Source organism: Alosa alosa, chromosome 1, assembly GCF_017589495.1.
Source record: "Alosa alosa isolate M-15738 ecotype Scorff River chromosome 1, AALO_Geno_1.1, whole genome shotgun sequence".
Taxonomy (NCBI): Eukaryota; Metazoa; Chordata; class Actinopteri; order Clupeiformes; family Clupeidae; genus Alosa; species Alosa alosa.
In genome coordinates this window covers 25473701-25494578 of record NC_063189.1, presented here as the reverse complement: position 1 = coordinate 25494578, position 20878 = coordinate 25473701, and the positions used below count along the sequence as shown (strand labels likewise).

General features: G+C 40.9%; 1 protein-coding gene across 3 annotated transcripts; it reads right to left on the bottom strand.

Moving 5' to 3' along the window:
- Nucleotides 1-11565: 11565 nt before the first annotated feature.
- On the bottom strand, nucleotides 11566-15264 carry xcr1b.1 (chemokine (C motif) receptor 1b, duplicate 1). Of its 3 annotated transcripts, XM_048255806.1 has the most exons (4): nucleotides 15195-15264; nucleotides 13344-14369; nucleotides 12335-12393; nucleotides 11566-11996 (listed from the first exon to the last, which is right to left on the bottom strand). In XM_048255806.1, exons 2-3 carry the CDS (start codon nucleotides 14365-14367, stop codon nucleotides 12353-12355), a joined length of 1065 nt encoding a protein of 354 aa, XP_048111763.1. In that variant the 5' UTR covers nucleotides 14368-14369; nucleotides 15195-15264; the 3' UTR covers nucleotides 11566-11996; nucleotides 12335-12352. The 3 variants fall into 3 exon arrangements, with proteins under 3 accessions (XP_048111763.1, XP_048111748.1, XP_048111756.1); XM_048255791.1 differs by lacking the exon at nucleotides 11566-11996 and having other exon boundaries at nucleotides 12020-12393; XM_048255799.1 differs by lacking the exon at nucleotides 11566-11996 and having other exon boundaries at nucleotides 12020-12393; nucleotides 15183-15243.
- Nucleotides 15265-20878: the final 5614 nt, after the last annotated feature.

Below are 20878 nucleotides of genomic sequence, written 5' to 3'. Positions count from 1 at the left end.
AGGGGCGCTCAGGGAGCAGTGAGGGGTCGGGGTTCGAATCGGCAACCCTCGGTTACAAGTCGGCGCGCTAACCAGTAGGCCACGGCTGCCGAATTGAAAGCTCTGTCAATATCAAAATGTTTTACTTTGGCCTTTTATGGGGTATGTATTGGCAGACAGCCCTGGTAACTTACCGTTGTCGTTGACACACCTGCTCGCTTGACTGCCACTGCAAAGTAACCTGTGCATTGGAATTCTCCATGCGTGTAGCCTGCGTGTCAGATAACCCTGACGTTTCTTGTATTGTCGTGCTGGCTGTCGGAATGATCAGCAGTACAAATAAGTTTGCTAAAATATTGGTGGGGACAATTTTGTCATCTTAAAATTTTGATTAGGACTAGTCCTTAGCGTCCCACCCTAAATCTACGCCCATGCTCGGACCATCCTGAGGCGCTCAAGGTAGGAGACTGAACCGGGAGCAATCTCCGCTATTTACAAGCTCGAGTCGTTCTGCTTCCGGAGGTCATGGGCATGACTTTGTTGACATATGGTCACCGGTGATAGGCAGAACGAAGGTGATCATTCCTTTTTTAGACCGTAGTGACGGTCATCCCTCGGTCTCACAGATCCATAGTTACATGCGTAACTTACGTTTCTTATGTATACAACTCTTGCGTGCATTCGGCCACTGACTTTCCAGCTGGGTCTCCAACATGTCGCTCTCAAGCTCAGTCGCTTGCCGCCTTGCCAGAGCTTGCCAGAGGCTGAAACACGCTACTACATTTAAACACAATTGTTGCCGCGACTCGAGGCATTCCAGCCTACAAAATTAATAAAAAGTAAATTATGCATAATTTAAAAATAACTCAATAGGCTACTTGGCTACATAATAAGGTTTCCATTACAGCACCGTGGACGTTCAATGAACGCATGAAAGCGGATGGTTTGTTTGAAATCCCGACACTCTTTCAACTACATGGAACGTAGGCTAATAGTGATCATCAAATACCTCCCCAGATTTCAGTGCCCATCAGTCCCAACATTTAACAATATAATTAAACAGTCCAAAAGTAAATTAAATATCAAACTAAACCGAAAATGTCATGCTTTTGAAGGCCTACCAGTATGCCCTCCAAGAAACGCATGTCTCAAAATAAAACTCGCATAAGAAATAAAGGGCTGTCTCGAATACAATCCTGCCCATAAAGGCCTGTACTTTGTCTTAAGACCCCGGCCATAATTTGACGATTTACAGTATCGAAGTAGACAAACTGGCTTCAGATATCCAACAGAGTGAATACGAGATTGTGCAGTCTTAGCTGTGGTTAGTGACGTGATGCTGTTAATGGGGGAGTTTTACATAGCCTAGCGTAAATAGGTTATTATTTATTTGACGTACCGTATAAGGCTTTTTTCCTTATCAAAAGTGAGGGGGACGACTGATCTCTTCAACACTGCGGGGATTTGCGCTTGTGTCGTGTTAATGACGGAAGCGGAATGGGAGAATGCGTGTAACAAAAAAAAAAAGCTTACGAGCGATTTACGCACAAATGGGAGAATCCAATGAAAATGACAATGAAGCACTAAAAAGATGCTGAAAACAGCACTGGTATTTCGCACGGCAAAAGTGAGGGGGGTCCAAACTAACATTTTTTTTTTTCATTCTTTTTTTTCACAAATCGCACCCTGCGTAACTGTCCTGCAACTCTAGCCATCATAACAGTAATAATGCGAGAAATTCCCGCCCACATTTTATAGTGCTGTTTGAAAAAATGCGGCGGCGGGAATGCGGAACTATTGACTGGACGGACCAACTTCTGACTTCAATCGAACGTAGCCCCATGCAGAGATACACACACGCGCTCAGACCACTTTGCGGGGGCCTTTCTCTCTGTCTCTCTCTCAGCAGGATTTGTCAGCGCTGAAGTCAAATTAAATTATTATAGGTGCTTCTACATCTGCTAACCGACAGGAAAGGAAAACAAAAGTTTAGCGATCAGGAACTGTCAGGAATTTTGCAAACACAGAAGCATGACATAGCCTAGCCTAGAGTGGCCATTTGAGGAACGTTATAATCGATTGCGGACGTGAACAGACAGCTCCAGACACAGAGCGCACATCCTACTTTCACTTTCTAGAGTGCACATTCATTACGTGAAAGAAGCTTTAAAGCAGCCTACCCCCCATTTTAAAAAATGAATTTGAAAGGTGCTCTAGGCAATGCTGGGTAACGTCACTTCTGTTGACTTTCAAACAAAACAGAGAGCTAGCTATACTTCCTCCCCCTCCCTCCCGTGCTGCTCCCGCGTGCAATTGAAACTCTCCTAAACGCGCATCTCGTCTGTGATTTGCTGGAACAGTTTGTTAAGTTTTTATGGGCTACTCTAGGTTTGCCCAGGTTGTTTTTGTTGCCGTTTTTGGAGCCTGGGCTGTCCACAGAGATTGCGTTTTTTTAGTGTAAAAAACTCATGCATGCACACACACACACACACACATACAGTGTTTACAGAGTAAAAACACTCATGCATGCACACACACAAACACACACACACACACATAAAGACACATGCACACACATACACACATAGGCTACACACACTGTAGACATGCAGGCATACTTAAGCATGCACGCAAGCACAGGCGCACATGCAGACATCACACACACAGATAAATTTCCTTTTTTTCTATTATAAGAAAAATGTACTTCAGAGCACTTTTTTTAAATGAAATTATGGCCAATGTCATACATTATATTAGGTTTAAGGCTGTGAAATGAAAACGGTGCAATTACAGTAAAAATGTTGACCACAGTGTGCAAACATAGCTGTTTTAAACATCACGTGTGCTAATTTTCACTGTTAACCACATTCTGAGACGCTGTCAAGTTCATAGCTCTAACCAAGGGTTGAAAAAAACCTGACCTAATGGCACATACAGTATGTCCCTCTGATCACATTCTTGCAGACCCACCAATACAAAAGTGAGGATGTTGTAAAAAATAGTGATGATTTGGAGACTTCAGTGTGACTAAACTCCTGACTAGAAGAAAAAGACTGTGATGATCAGTATTAGTCCTGGCTGTTCTTTCATTTTCAGATGTGGATAAAAAACAAGTTGAATGTGTAGTTGGTATTTGGCCGACGCTTCTTCTGAAAGCAATTTATAAAACATTGAGTAGAAAACCACATTTTTTAAAACATAACTTAATACAGCAATCATTCATTTTCAGATGTGGAGAGTTATTTTATTAAGATAGAGAAATAATAAAGATGAAGCAAGAAAGTAAGATGTATATGTACTGGTGCAGACAAAACAGATAGAGAAATTGGAGGATGCACATTTTAAAGTCTAAAGCCATACCAAGGGGGCGTATAAGCTAATGGAATGGCTGAATAACACCAATTTGTATAAAGGACCAGGAGAGGCAAAGTCATGATTGTGGAGTTTATTTCAGTATTGTCACCATCTAAGCGTGTTGCACAGAGAAACGGCTCCCCAAAAAGGAAAACAGGTTCATTCATCTTCATGCAGCGCTGCACAGTTCTGGCTTAACATGATGCATGGTAGGTTGAACACAATGCATGCTGGTTAAAATTGCTGTCCAAATCACCCTAGCAGGACAGTCACAAGCCTGGTAATCAGAATCAGTACTTTGTTTCACTTTGTGAAGAGAGTCTCGCCTCTAATGATTGGGACATGTTTTCAACTCTAGCATAGTAACAGTCATAGACTTAATGTCAGTAACTTTGAAATCATTGGTCCAACCTAACCATTTGTTACTTTGTAACGTAACTAGAGTGCCCATCCGTCCGGATTTTGAGCTCTCTGTCCGGACAGAGAGAGTGTGTCTTCCTTTTTGAACATTTGTCCGGATTTTTGTCATGAGTGATAGCAATAATTTTAGGGTTTTAAGACTACTTTTAGTTAGCCATGTGGCCCCTCTTGGTATTAAACAAAGACACCCTCCCCTCCCCTAATGAAATGCTAATGTACTGGTTCCAAGGGCTATCAGATCCACAAGACAAAGATTGTTACCTTGCTATACTGTATCCATGTCATGAAATGTAAATATATTCATGTTTGGTATCATTGTAATAGTCTCAGTAAATTGTTACTGAATTAATTGTTAGAATGTTTGGAACATTCTATAAGTGATATTTCTGATGTATAGGATATCTCTCCTCATGCTGATCAGATAAGAATGGGTAGGTGTGAAGTAGGTGTGTCTGATGCCATCTGGAGAACCAACCACGTGGGCTTGTTTTGCCGCCAATTCTTTCTTTGTTTAACCCATACAAAAGTGACTAACTTGCATTGTTTGTTAGAAGAACTAGATGGAGAACTGAAGAAGAGAGAGAGAGATGGATCCAACAGAGGCCATGGCCTACATAGACCATAGACCATTTTTACCCTCTCTGCTTGTAACATAATAAACCTGATTCCTGAGTGTTCCTGAAGTTTGCCAGTCTAAGTTAATATTAAGTAATTGTTCACCACAATTACTTTCATGAGTGGCCATCTGTCCGCATTTCATGCACACTTTTTCCTTTTCGCGAAGCAGTCAATGCAACAACCTCCCTTGTGATTGAATGATCTGCGTGGTATTCTGAACACCACTTTGCTACCAAAAGCAGGACAGATGCATACCATGCATTTTGTAAACAGTGAAAAAGATATTGATGTCAGCTCCAGGGGTAAGAGTGCCATAGAGAGGTACACAAAGAGAAAGCCAGATCTGCCGGGAAATCTTCTGTGGCATCATTTTTGCTCCAGCAACAACCACAGCTGCAGAGCTCACTAAGTTATTAAGTCACTAAAAAGTTATTGAGTTAAAAAGGTGGCTGTTGACTAATGTGGAAAAAAAACACACACAAACACACACAAAAACTAATGTTACTATGTTATTATAATGGGAATGGGAATGCTGGAAATAGCTGACTAAAGTGAAAAAAACAACAAATGTTACTATAATAAATTATGTTATAATAATAAATAGGTGCCTTCTATAGAAATGGTTTATTTTTAAATGTTATTCCCCATATGTTACTCCGATTCCGTATGTGTCCTCACTTTTGGACCTTTGTCCTAACTTTTGGGCACAAGTGTCCTCATTTTCAGTGTCATGGCGGTGGTCACCCTAGTTGTAACGTTACTTCCTACTTCACCTAACCTTTCAAACTCTTATTATACGGCTCTTCCCAATGCTAGTAGAACGCTCCATTAACTTGAATGGGATTTCCCAACGTTCTACGGTAAAATATTTTCATGTAATTACTGCTGCAAACATATAATTACCGCTGTCAATGGCAACGGGTTTTGTGCTGCTGATTTAAGTTTTTCATATCACTCTGCAAGTAGTCCGGTCACTTCTTGCATTGGAACCTTATTCAAAAGTGAAAGCAGACAGTTGATCAGCTGTGTTCTAAAGAATGATGGATTCAAGTTCAGCGTGTGTTGCGAACTATTTGTTTCTCAGCAAAAGCCACGACGAAACGGTAACAAATAAGTGTAAAGAGACATATCGTGGAGTTTATTTTTTCGTTTTGGCAAGTAGCCGTATAATAAGCGGCATAATGTATAGAACGCTGGTCATTATTGGGAATATAAGTCCCAATAATGACCAAATAAGGCCCTGTCGGGACTTATTATGACCGTCGCTAGCGAAACTAGCGAAGCGGTCATATAGGGATTGTCAAAGTTTTTTTTTTCCCCTGTCATTTACTTATTGTCCCTGATTACTTTAAAACTGCAAGTTTGAGCCCATTGCTAAAGAAATCAGGGCTTGATCTCATTCACCGAGAAACCGTTTAATACTGTACTTGTTCCTTTCGAAATACTATAGCTCACTCCAAGTTGCATATATATGCTGCACGTGAAAATGATCTTCTACCCCCATTGCCCGCATTAGCCAATGAAAGAAAATACACGGAAAAACAAGCGATCAAAAAAAGCCCTTCCCTGTAACGCCGCAGGGAAAACAATTATTCATGGCCTCGCCCACCTTGGCTTGTGACCGCCCACAGGAAGATTTTGGCCAGGAGATTGTCTCTCTGCAGCTAGCTGGAGCTAACAGCAAGTTGCTAACATGGCGGAGCAAATTCGTGCCTGTGTTATTTGTGGCAATAACACATCAATGTTGCATGTCTTGTCTTAGAAAGAAGAGTTGAGGAAGAAATGATTGGAATTTATCGTTGGAACACCACCACCGAAGTATAGTGCAACATTAGTTCTGTGTTCCAATCATTTCGACCACACTCACTGTGCCTGCCTACAGTTAGAAAGTGGTTTTGCATCGATGTTCTGAAAACCTGGACCTGTACCGTCACGACGATCGACCACCAGCTCACAGGCTGTAAGTACAAACAAACTTTTCCCCCTAACGACTGTTACAAAATAGCATGTTCATATTCTTCACGTTTGCCTCAGAGTACCCTTGTCCTCTCTGTAGTATGACACACACACACACACACACACACACACACACACACACAGTTAGCATGAATCAATGAGCAATGTAATAGAATCATCACAGCCAACGAATGTGTTTTGTGTGTACTCCCTTCGGATATTCAGGACAACACAAGCCGAAACAACAACTCAGACCTTTTTCTCTAAATAATCTCAGCACCATCTTACAAAGGATCTGTAGGCCAGATGTCTGCATTGTCTGGCAAAAAGAGGACATTGTTAATTCTGTGCATAGTTTGGATGTTCTTGTTTTGTGTTTGCATTATTTTAATAGACTGCAAAAAAAAAACCAGTAGACCTACTTCAACAGTATATTACACAATAAGCCTTCTCACTGAACCACCTTGCTTATTGTCTTTGCACCTTGCTTATGGTGTCAGAGGATTCATATGATTTAAACTGGCATACTGTAGGTTACATCAGTGTTGCAGAACTATTTGGATTTACATACAAGTTGGCTCAATATTGCAAACAACTCATCTATTATATTTTACCACATCTACTTGTGGAACGCTTTGAGTACCACTGCTGTATGTAAATATAATAAAGCTATTTATTGAAAATTGACCTGTTTTGTATATTCGTTTTAGGAGTTGCATCAGTTTTTGTCCCTTTTAGGCTAAAGGTTTATCTTACCTTTCATATCTTCTGTCTCACAGGGGGCCATAGTCGTCATAGTCGAATGTTTAGTGCATTTTGAAGGGAGTACATTATGTTAAGGCAGACTGGTTCTAATCCTGGGTACAGGGTCATACAGACAACAGGGGTACTGGTGTTGCCAATTTTTCTAACCACATGAGCAATCCCCTTACGAAAAAGTAGTATAGGAATCTTATAGTATTTTGGGACAAAATATTATAATAATCTTATAGGAATACGTATTTTGGGACATACTGTAGAAGTACTACTAATAACTCCATAATATCCTATAACTGCTATAGTTTTTCTATAGTAGTCTTATACTATAAGATTCCAATAGTACATTTTCCTAAGGGTCATACGTGACAGAAAACAACTTGAGTAGGCTAACCTCTGCCAAGGCTATCAAAGCCATAGTTCTCATTACCAGAGAAGTCTTGCAGCACACGTTCTCTGCTTCTGTTGGCATTCTGGTGCAATTCCAGCGAAATATAGCTAGGAGTAGGTAAGTGTGTTTGCATTTAGATCTATATTGGGCTATGACCAAGTGGTCTTTCAATGATAGTCTCATGGAATTTAAACCATAACTATCTATTCCGATAGCATACAACTAGCAGGCTAGGTCAGTGGCTGAACTGCATTTAGGGTGCTTATAACCTGTGTTGTGAAGTAAAATATCTACTAGGAAGATTGCAAAGACTTTTGACTGTATAAAGAAATAGGTCTTTATTTTAAAACGTTTCCAACTGTTTATTACTTGAATGCAAGATGATGATTGCCACAAACGTTTACCTACAGTAGGAGAAATTTTAAGCTGACATGCAATTGTTACCATTCTATTAAACCAACGTTCACCGACAGTTTTGACTTGAGTTTTAGCCAGGTTTTAGCACTGTAAAGTTGAATATGGAGCATAGCACAGGCAGAATCGGATGAGGACGCACTGGAAGGAGCGTCACAGTACTGTAAACCAATAAGAGGTGAGGTCATTAACATGTCATGAATATTCATGAGCAAGAGGCAAATCCTGACGTTCCTCCCCTCCCACCTTCCCCACCAAACTAGAAGAGCATGAAATAGACGCAGGAGAGCATTTTTTCACCAAAACTGGCTCACAGGGCATTCATTAATACTAGAGACCACGGCAAAATTAATGAAAAAACGATGAGATGAGACCTTTAATCGCCCCTCTCTTCAGTTAAGATGTTCAGAACTGCACCAAATTGTATGTGTATGATTAACCTGACATTCTCTGGGGGTATGCCAAGTTTCACTTGGCTTACAGTATCAAGCGGACTTAAGCTGCCACCTCTTGGCGAAAAGTTGTAATGTTTTAGAGAGATGTATCCAGGGGCAGGGCTGTAGCCTACCTATTGCACGTGCTACAAAAATCATTCTGTGCGATGGATGATTTACTAACGTTACGTCTGATACAGTTTTGCCTATGGCTATACATGTGTGAGACTGAGACGCTTGTTTGTTTGTTTGAAGTGCTTGTTTAGGGTGTGACTGTGAGAGGTGAATCGATGTGCTTTGATTCCAGCTTGGTAGTTGTAGTGTCTATGCGATTAAAAAGCATGTGTGTGTGGGAAGTATCCAAACAATGATAACACTTTCATTATGGCTGCTTTAGCCACAGACCTGCAGCTACTGTACAGCGGGTCCCATTTAGAAGTGGCCACTTCTAAATGGGAAGTGGCCACTTCTGCGCTTTCTGTGATTCACTCAGCTGGGTGAAATGTATTACAACTTTTCGCCAAGAGGTGACAGCTTAAGTCCGCTTGATACTGTAAGCCAAGTGTTTTTAACCAGTGGTCCGCGGCACACTCGTGGTCCGTGAGGACATTGCTGCTGGTCCCTGACCATGGATTCAGTAGTTGCAATGTGGAAATCAGTATTTTTCCCACGAACAATAACAGACGCAGCTCTGAACTTGGCCCGTTAAAATGTGAACAATCTAGCAACGCATTTCATGAAGGCCCTTAACATGTCAGTTATTTGTACCACTGGTTAGATGTAAAACTGCATTTCGTTTTAGACTATTGGTATTTAATTTGTGCATTGACAATAAAGTTGAATATCATATGAACTAAAGATGACTAAAATTGTGCATATGTAGAAGAAGAAACATTCACAAAAATCCATGGCATGACCTCTCTTCTTGATAGCAGTTGAAAACTGCATGGGAATGACAGGTATTGTTTTGTTTGTTAATAAATAAATAAATACATAAATGTAAAACTGATACATTCTGCTTTCCCCAAATACAATGTAGCCTACAGGTGTACATGACCTTTCATCAGTCCAGTTGCAATGGATGAACTGTGATTAACTGCCCTACTTGTGATTGTTTAGAGATTTTAAAGTTTTTATAACAATGCTACAATTTTTTTTGGCTAGTGCTACAAATCTATTCACCTTCGCAGCGCCAGTAGGCTACTTGCTGTGCGGTCCGCACACACACACACGCACACACACACAGGCATGCCAAACAAGCATACACAAAAGTTTCAAGAGTGGGGGTTGAGTAGAAGATGGATACAAATTGATTAGTGTGATTTATGTCCGAACGGATGTACAGGACTGAGCGGCGGTCATATTTGTACCGCTATGCGGTACATCTAGTTTTCCCAATAATGACCGGCGTTCTATACATTATCCTTTACATAATGAACCGAATTAGCTGTCAGGAAACAAAAATCTCACTAGAGCAAGGTGTCTGCAGTCAGCATGTGCAGCAGTTTCATGGTGCACCCAAGATGTCTGGCTTTCACACTATCTCTTGGATGCTAATTAGACTGGCCAAAGATATATGATCTTGTTGAGACAAAGACTACATGTTCTTGGGGGGCGCTGTGGTGGGGCTGGCTGCATCACCCGTGTCACATTTGGGTCTGCGTGCCCACAGGGACCTGGGTTCGAGTCTGACCGGGTTCATTTCCAGATCCCATCCCGTCTCGCGATCCCAGGAGCCAAGCCAACCAGGGCCCCCTGCACTTACAGCAAGCTGTATGTTATTTCGTTGTAAAATCATATTGCAGTCTTACTCAGAACTACTCAGAGGGATGTCGTTTTGGTCCCCCAACAAAAGTGTACACCCATTATCATCTATCTATAAAATAGACCCTAGGTTGTTTTTAGATTGGAGTTTTCCTTTAAAATCTTCCCTTAGTCAAGCAGCAGATTCTTGGGAGGGGCTAACAATGTAGTGAAGTCGATGAGTTCACAACATCAAAGTCAAACACTCCAGCACTACATTACTCTCTCCCACTAAGCCACTGCAGTCCCACACTTTTCTGCTCACTTAACCATTTCCAACACCTCTGTAACACCTTTTCTGCATCAAAACCCAAATACAACAAAGCCGTATTGGAAATGTACTCAGTATAGTTAATACTATAACAATACACATTATTTGTTGTACTTACATATTTATTCTGGCCACAAGTGCACATAATTGAAATCCAGGCTGAGGAGCCCCTGAGTCGGACTAAAGGAGAGGAGAGTCTGCCTGCATGCATCACTCATAGCACCAGTAATAGGCTTGTCATCTCTCGTTCTCCCTATGTGTAATGTGGAGAGGGGGATGATGCGATGCAAACGATAGTAGAACACAACGGTGGAATTCTGTTTGTTTTATTACACACACTACTTGACCGATTGTATTTTTACGATTTATATTAAATACATTATGAAAGCAGTGAACTAGCTCATTGCAAATAATGGTAGTGTGCTGCGAAGAAAATATTGGAATATATAAGAATTGCCAGCTCATGAACAGGTGGCCATCCATTTATTCAGTGAAGACACTGACCAGACAGCTGGTTTATATTATGATGTATCAAATATCACCTCAAAAAATAGAAAGGGGTTGATTAGAGCGATGTGATGGCAATGGTCACCCCGTCGTTCCACTTGCTTTGTGCATTGCACCATTTGCTTCAATAGATTCTATTCAATTTTGCCACTCACCTGCCATAAATCGGTGTCGCATCACCAGCCATGTACAGTACCGTATGTAGGCCTTAAATGTTGTTACTCACTTTCAAGTCACTTTGTCAGATGTGCCACAAGACATTTTGGGCCCAATAAAATAATATAATCCCCCAGCCACACATACAAACAACATAAATAATACAAATGGTGTTCATTATATATTAGGTTTTATTACACGGCTCTTCAAACATGTAATTACCGCTGTCAATGGCAACGGGTTTTGTGCTGCTGATCATATCACTCCGCAAGTATTCCGGTCACTTCTTGCATTGGAACTTCGTTCAAAAGTGAAAGCAGACGGTTGATCAGCTGTGTTCTAAAGAATGTTTGATTCAAGTTCAGTGTGTGTTGCGAACTATTTGTTTCTCAGCAAAAGCCATGACGAAACGGTAACAAATAAGTGTAAAGAGACATATCGTGGAGTTTATTTTTTCGTTTTGGCAAGTAGCCGTATAATAAGCGGGCCGGTCATTATGGGGAAAATCAGTCCCGACAGGGCGAACCGGACCCTGACTCGCCCGCCAGCGGCATTCTATACATCATCCCTTACATACTGAGGGCCCCCTGTGGGTGTGTGGCCTTTGAATCATCCTAACTTTCCTGTGCCTTATAGTACCCTTGTGCTTTGGATAACAGCTGACTCATTTCAGGGGTTTTACATGCAATGTCATGATTCAGAACTCCTCTTCCTAACTATGTAGTATAACTTTATTTATGGCCATGTAATCTCAGCTTCATTGTAACTGAACTTTCCGAGAATTAAATAAAGTTATACTACTACTACTAGAATGAGATGCACTCCTGGATGGCAAAAAGAAGGTCCATGTTAGCAAATATAGCATAGACTTGTGCTTTGAGTAACTGCAGCTGACACATTTTGGGGGTTTTACAGAATGTCAGAATGAGATCCATTCCTAAAACGGCAAGAGGAGGGTCCATGTTAGCAAAATGGTAAAACACTGTAAAAGACAAAAACGTTTTTGAACTTTTATCTCATGACAAAATTTACTCAGACACAAATACAAGTACACATCAGACAGACATAGCATACAGTGTGAACCATACCATGCAAGACATACTCTACTCTATACGTGAATGTTTTATTAAAGATTACCAAATTCAAGTGGAGAAAGAACTGGAAATGAAAGGGAAAAAAAATAGGAAAGCCTCAAAGTCACATCTACTCTCCCGTGCCTCTTAATCAAAATGAGAGTTCTGATTAAAATGAGAAAGGTCCTAATCTGTCACTCACTTCGTCTTAGAGGCTTTTTCAAAACTGGTCTTGGAAGGAGGTAACAGTTGGCATACTTGCTGAAATGGAAAAAAAAAAAAAACATTTTATCAATTTTGAACTATGTAAAATACATGTTTTGAAGGTTTCATTTAACACTGTGTCTTTAGCAAAGGAGACATCACTGCAAAAGCTCACCATGATTTGAAACAAGCTCACATCAGAATTATTGAACAGCCAGTAGTAACATTACTGAAAGTCTCATTGACTGCCTTTACATGTTTTTCAGAATTCCAGTCATATGGTTAATCCTGATTTTGATCATATTCATGATATGGTGTTTACATGAACACAGAGACACTTGGTTATTAGGGCCACTTGTAGGGTGTACACAGTGTCCAGTATTCCAGTTAGCATAACCCTATATAAACCAGGATAAGGGTTTAAGGGCCGTTCACATCAGGAACAATAGCTATAAAGATAACTATAATGATAAAAGCATCCAATCCACACTGACTAACGGTAAGAAAAGTTTCTCCTCATGTTGATGAACGTGATGGCTAAAATTTGATGGATTCTGATTGGCTGTCAGCTTTTTATCGTTCTCAGAATCACTCCTGAAAGTGATCCCCAATGATATCGTTCTTTATGTCATTATTGTTATAGTTTATGTGTGGACATAGTCATTTATATTAGCTACTGTAGGACTATACCTTTTTGTCATTATCGTTATCATTATGGTTCTTGATGTGAACAGCCCTTTATTCTTACTCCTACTCGAGATGTTTGTATGCGCAAACACTAAGTCAGAAAAATTCAAAACCCAATAATAACTGTGATAATTCCATGTAAATGCAGTAATTGTGTGTGTATATATATATATATATATATATATATATATATATAATATAAAATAGAATATAAAAAAAGAGTATAATGCTTTGTGAGTAGTATGAGGGAAGAATATAGAGGGCCCCAGAACCAAACAACCTGCAATCAAGCCCTGCTCAGTACATTGAGCACTCCTCACCATTTGAGTATATGAGGCGACTGTGGCGTCGGTGGATGTTGGTCGTATCCCCGCAGTACCACAGCAGCTGCTTCAGATGGTTGCGGAACTTGATGCCCATAAACATGTAGAAGATGGGGTTGAGGCAGCAGTGGGAGAAAGCCAGCAGGCGACCCACATAAAACACATAGTCCACTGTGATGTTGATCTTACAGCTGTCGAAAGGCTTCAGCTGCCAGTAAGCCAGAGACTGCAGGAACAGGGTCACATTATAGGGCGCCCAGCCCAGGAAGAAGACCACAACAATAATGAGGATGAGCCGCACAGTCTTGTGCCTGGTATGGGAATTGGGCCGAAAAAGGCGTAGAAGGATCTGAGTGTAGCAAAAAATGATAACAGCAAAAGAAATGAGGAAAAAAACATTTCGCTGATAAGTGCCCACCAGTTTCCATCTGGTGCTTTCGTACTCGCAATGCAAGGAGTTGTCATTATTATTGACATAGCTGGTCTTGAAGAGAAGGGCCGGGGTGGCGGCCAAGCAGCTGGCCACCCACACGATGGAAGATGTCACCACACAATAGAAGCTCTTTCTGGAAATGACCACGGACATAGGGTGGACCACAGCCATATAGCGGTGGATGGTCATGGTGGTCAAGAAGATGATGCTGCTGTAGTAGCCCACATCAAAGATGAAGCTCACAGCTTTGCAGGCGGTTTTGTCGAAAATCCAGTTGTGGATGTCATAAGAGGCCCAAAACGGCAACCCCAAGGTGAATATGAGGTCGGATAAGGCTAGGTTCAGCAGGAAGGCATTGGTCATAGACTTCAGGTTCTCATACTTCCCCAGGATCACAAGGACCAATAGGTTCCCAACCACGCTGAAAACGATCACCACAGAGAAGAACACCGTTGTGACTATCGCTCCAAACTTCCGAACCTCTGTCTTTACGCACATTTCATCTTCATAATCTTCATTGTAGTAATCTGAGGAATTCTGCTCATAATCTGCAGTTACCATATCAGATGTAGCTATCAGATCACTCATCTCTGTTAAAAGTAGGACAAATAAATCAATTAAAAAATATATATTATTGCTTGTTTTTTATCAAATGTTTTGTAAATTCCTTTGGAAGTCTCTGCCGAATAGATAAGTCACTAGTCTGGTCACTAGCGCCAAATAGCAAACTTAGTCAATGTCAATGTTTTCTCTTTAGATTCCTTTCTAGAAAGCATGAACAGATGAAGACTTGTGGCATGTTGAAAATGTAATTTTCCATTTTGTCATTCCAACTTCCACCATTCATAGCTCATTTGATATGGCATGTGCTGCTTTTAAACTTGACAATGATGCTCCCCTGAGAGCTTTGCAAACAGTGTGATAGACAAAGCACCAATTTTGGTCCTATTAATTGACATGCCAAATGTATGCAGTAGGTTAAACTATTTTACTGTAATAAGAATGTCAGAATCATTTCTTGAAATGTGCCCTAAACACCATGTTTCAAAGCTGCACATGCTATATCAAGGGGACTATGAATATCAGAGGTTGAACTGAATGACCCATGACATGTTCAACATGTCCCCCAAGTCAATCTGTTCTAATATGCTTTCTAGCAAGGAATTCGAAGAGAAAAATTTGATAGGGGAAAAAAGCATATTTTTTCTAATAGATGACCTGTCTAGAATACTCAAACTTAAACTCTTCCCTTACTACCTCTACCTCTTCATCTCGCATATCAAAGTACACATCCCATCGAAACCAACAAGAAATTCATGTATAACCAGTACAAAAATCTCCGCCGCAACTTTGTGAAAATACATGGAAGGATGGAAAAGCAATTGAATTTTAACTGATGTCACCTGTTTACTGACCTTCTCTGGTGCAAATACAGATGCAACGTGACTACAGGTGATGTCTTACTGTACAGTAAGACTGATGCCCTCAAAGACAAAAGGATTATTTAAGTGAATCTCATCATATGGGTGGGTTCTGTAGTGAAAGTGACCTTTACTAGTACTGAAATTTACGTGCAGGTACCGAAATTGTATGTGGTTTTTAACAAGGAACAAGGAACTGCAACCAGATGTTTTTTGTTGGTGTGTGTATGTTTTATATTACTTTTTGTGTTGACCAATGAACAACTAAGCCAAATATATATTCTATAACATGACACAGAACAGCAATGCTCAAAGAGACAGTCGCAACACGTGCTGCACACATGCTGTACCTGGAATTCAGAAAGGCCCTTCATCTCAGACTATGTACCCTGTCCATAACCAATCAACAACTTAGCTTAATCAATATAACACAACTGATACAACCAAAAACAGCCACATGATGTGCCACATACTGTACCTGGGATCTATAGGCGCTCCTGCAGGCCTACAACATTTTTACAACTTTTGTATGTTGCAATGCTTGAATGAGAAATGCTTGGAAGGGGCTAAGGATATCTATCTATAGATTACAGGAACGTCTGTTTGTGTGTGTCACCGACACAGGCTCAGACAACAGAGATTCGGGTTCAAGACAGGCAGGGTTTAGTAAGTCATGACGAGCCCCTAACTGGGCAACTCTGTTAGCAAAATCTAGCCCCAGTTTCCGACCTCTGACTCACACATTACATGACGTGAATGATGCAGAATGATGATGTTTTCACTGGGAAAAGGTTTTTCCAAAGCCCATGACCGCTAGATAAGAGGGTAAGCAGAGTTGTGGCAGCATTGAATCAAGGCACAGCACGGGTCAAGATGCAAGATGTTTGGATGATTATCATGTCTGACATCAACAATAAACAGTGTTTCCCCTACAATGTATTCATCAGTGGCGCAGCGCCGCTCCTGGAATTCAAGCGGCACTGCAAAAAAAGTTGCATAATTAAAAAAAAAAATAGACGCAAGTGAACTTCAGGAACAGCTACCGTTCGTTCAGGTTTCATGTCAACAAATAATAGTAGGCTAACTTTGAATGAAGGCGCAGTCAGGGATTCCACAGGAGATCACGCTTGTTTGTGTTTATGTTTAAGTTTATTAGCAGACGCAATTTTGTGCAAAATAACGTAGCCTACATTATGTTGGAACCAAATTAAACACTCCAGTGAGATAGCTCGCCCCTACCTTCAGTAGCCTATTCCCAGATAAATTCCACACATTGTTTCGTTTTTGTTTGTGATACAGGCAATGCTTTCAAGCCCTGTGTTGCTAACATACCTAGGCTGTGAAACTAAGGTCTAGCTAGCCTATTGGTGGGTTTAATTGAATTTGAGTAATAGGATATGCAATCATTTACATCTGAGATAGTTTTCTAATTCCTGTAGAGCTCACCAAAATTATAGATATGATACAAGGATACAAGGATACAAGCCCCACCCCCACCCCCATCCCCTACACACACACAAAACACACACATACTTACATCATCACTGTCATCACCTCACATACATACAGCACACTGCTTGCTACAGTAAGCCTCCTCTACATACTTGCAGCACACTGCACCCCCCCCCCCCCTACATACACAGCACATTGTCTTCAGGATCTTCTCCAACACACATCCTCTACATACTTACAGCACACTGCCCCCACCTACCCACACACACACTACACACACACACAGTCACTGCTCCACTCCCCTCCCGCCCACACACACATCTTCACTGTCATCACTCACATACATCATACATACACTACTCTGCTTGCAATAGTAAGTCCCTTCACCATACTTGCAGTACACTGCCCCCCCTTTTCCCCTACATACACAGCACATTATTTCATCTGGAAGCTTCTCCAACACACATCCCCAACATACTTACAGCACACTGCCCCAATACACAGCACATTGTCTCATGAGGAAGCTTCTCCAACACACATATTGCACACTGCCCCTCTCCCCCACATATACAGCACACTATCCCATCTCCCTTGTCATCCACCCAACACACACACCAAGACCCCTGGCAGTTGGGTTAGCCCCTTGAGCCGATGGATCTGCCCAAGGTTTCTTCCTTGGTAAGGGAGTTTTTTCATACCCCTGTTGCTCTTGGGTGCTCCTTGTTGGTGCCCCCAATCCCAATCCTCCCCCACCTTTCTTATGCAGCCCTTGCCACTTAAAGGGGTGGTTCAGGATTTTGGACATAGGACCTCATTACCAAGTAAGCAAGTGTGATATTTATCAGTGGAGACCGTTTTCAACACGTTTCATCCAGTCGCTCTAATTGCAGAGGATTAGGTGCTAGGCTAAGCGCAAGTCAACGGGGTATGTGCTAGCCTGCCACTAAAAACAGTCTTACCTACTCCCCAATAAATGCACAAATAGGCTGACACCAGACATAATTTCACTGCATTTCTTACTTCCAGTAACTATATGCATGTGACAATAAACCTTGTCCCCTTGTATCCTTGTATCTGAGATAGTTTTCTAATTCCTGTAGAGCTCACCAAAATGATAGATATGATACAAGGATACAAGGATACAAGCCCCACCCCCACCCCATCCCCTACACACACACAAAACACACACATACTTACATCATCACTGTCATCACCTCACATACATACAGCACACTGCTTGCTACAGTAAGCCTCCTCTACATACTTGCAGCACACTGCACCCCCTACATACACAGCACATTGTCTTCAGGATCTTCTCCAACACACATCCTCTACATACTTACAGCACACTGCCCCCACCTACCCCACACACACACTACACACACACACAGTCACTGCTCCTCCCCCTCCCGCCCACACACACACATCTTCACTGTCATCACTCACATACATCATACATACACTACTCTGCTTGCAATAGTAAGTCCCTTCACCATACTTGCAGTACACTGCCCCCCCTTTTCCCCTACATACACAGCACATTATTTCATCTGGAAGCTTCTCCAACACACATCCCCAACATACTTACAGCACATGCCCCCAACACACACAGCACATTGTCTCATGAGGGAAGCTTCTCCAACACACATATTGCACACTGCCCCTCTCCCCCACATATACAGCACACTATCCCATCTCCCTTGTCATCCACCCAACACACACACCAAGACCCCTGGCAGTTGGGTTAGCCCTTGAGCCCGTGGATCTGCCCAAGGTTTCTTCCTTGGTAAGGGAGTTTTTCCTTACCCCTGTTGCTCTTGGGTGCTCCTTGTTGGTGCCCCCCCCCCAATCCCAATCCTCCCCCACCTTTCTTATGCAGCCCTTGCCACTTAAAGGGGTGGTTCAGGATTTTGGACATAGGACCTCATTACCAAGTAAGCAAGTGTGATATTTATCAGTGGAGACCGTTTTCAACACGTTTCATCCAGTCGTTCTAATTGCAGAGTTCGCAGGTGCTAGGCTAGCGCAAGTCAACGGTATGTGCTAGCCTGCCACTAAAAACAGTCTTACCTACTCCCCCAATAAATGCACAAATAGGCTGACACCAGACATAATTTCACTGCATTTCTTACTTCCAGTAACTATATGCATGTGACAATAAACTTCCTTGTCCCCTTGTATCCTTGTATCTGAGATAGTTTTCTAATTCCTGTAGAGCTCACCAAAATGATAGATATGATACAAGACACTTATCTGCTATAATCCAAGATAGATTTTCTTCGAGTTTTTGAGAATTTATTTTACCAAATGACATGGGAAACATAATTAATTTCATTCACATATTCTTTTGCACAATGCACAACAACGCTAAATTAGCTTAAAACCGTGAGAATCAAGCAAGCCTCACGGGTCGTCACGGCATTAAAGTGACAGGCACTCAATACGATTTGCACAGCACTGTATAAACTATATAGACTTCTCTTTCATGTCATTACACTGTAATGGCTAAAAGTTAAGACACCCATGCTGAAATTGACTAAAGGGAGGAATAAAAATTGTCTTAATGCCTTAATTTAAAAAAATAGGACATCAATTATTTTTTAATGTATCATGTATCGTAAATAATAAATGTTATTATATAAATAAATGTCTTAACTTATGCACAGCACTGTATATTCTAAATAGTAATAGTTTGTACAGTGGCCTACAGTGTACAGTTGTACAGTGGCTAATTACTAATAATGTAAATGAAAAAGGTGAAAGAAAAACATGAATAATCCTGTTCAAGTAGGCTACTGCAATAATCATGCTTTGTAAATGCTTGTGTTGATGGTTATGTCATAATTTGTAACTCAATTTGTCCATTTCAATTTCTAGGGGGAACACTGATAAAGATTCCCTGTATGCAGTTTGCTTGCATAAAATGATTTTGCCACAACACCCCAACAAATAAGGGTATGTGGCTATTCAAAATGATGTAAAAATGATGTGCAATAAACTGACAGTTTGAAGAGCAAAGGCTACTTTGGACTTGAGACTTTGAATAAACAAACGACAATTCCGACTGCAAAATCCCAAATTGAAACGAGCCATAATGGTCCCGAATTTAACAATGTTTCAGAACGCCACACAGCTAGGACGACGAGTGGCAGTGACCGAGCGACATGTCACTTATTATTCAATAGGCCAAACATATAGCCTTACATCAAAGCTTTAGGGTTATGTTATTTCGATCAGCTACAGACAAAGAGTGGCAGCGTGATGTCACTTATAGGCTACCAGAGATTGTTGAGTCACATCTTTGCAAATTTCATACGATGATGCATCATTCCATATAATGGTTTGTCTTCTCTATTTGGAAGTTATTCAATCAGCTTAACAATAAACATATAGCCTTAACTCAAAACAGCTGTTAGGCATATGTCATTTTGATCTGTAAGAATGTCACTCACATGCAGCCATGCCTAAATTCTGCTTACTGCACATTAATTATAGGTTAATATATTATAATATAATATTCAGTATTCATTATTGAATGCTTAGCTGGAAGTATGCTTTTTCCCCTATCATCCTGTTTTTAAAGCAGGTAGCCTATAGCCAGGGTTGGGTAGTAACTGATTACAAGTAATCTGGATTACGTAATCAGATTACAAAAAATAAGTAACTATAATCAGACCAGATTACATAAAAAAATGTGTAATCAGATTATAGTTACATTGTTGAAGATTACATTGATTGATTACATTTTGTTTATGTGTTTCAGTACATACAGGGATGGGCAAAAATACATCAGGAAGTAGCCTATTTTAAAATAAAATACCAAATACCCTCTTTTTAGTTTATCATAATGAACTACAAAATACTGTATTTTTGTATTTTGAAAATACTCAAAATACGTTTTACAAGGGGGCATGGAATCACTTTGTAAATCAGCTTTTTTATCCCAAACATTTAGGCTATTAATACTTGAATAAGGCTACATATGGAATATCACAAACCAGAAATTCCAAAAGTGTTCAATAGTTCTAAACAGGCAAATTTATGAGCAGGGATGGATTACTGAACAGGCCTAACAGGACCAGGGGCCCAAGTGTTCAGGAATCCCTGTCTGCGTGAAGTAACTACCATGTTCTCCAGCCCTGATATCGGAATAGGGCCCCTCAGCCAAATAACATAGGTTATGTTACTGTATGTGATATGTCTTAATAGGGCCCCTCAATCATATA

Bases quoted from the DNA above. Each gene is read 5' to 3' on its own strand.
- xcr1b.1 (XM_048255806.1), bottom strand. From the start codon at position 14,367: ATGAGTGATCTGATAGCTACATCTGATATGGTAACTGCAGATTATGAG. The intron at 12,394-13,343 runs GTGAGGAGTGCT...TTTCCATTTCAG, and splicing joins TCGCCTCATATACTCAAATG to CAAGTATGCCAACTGTTACC.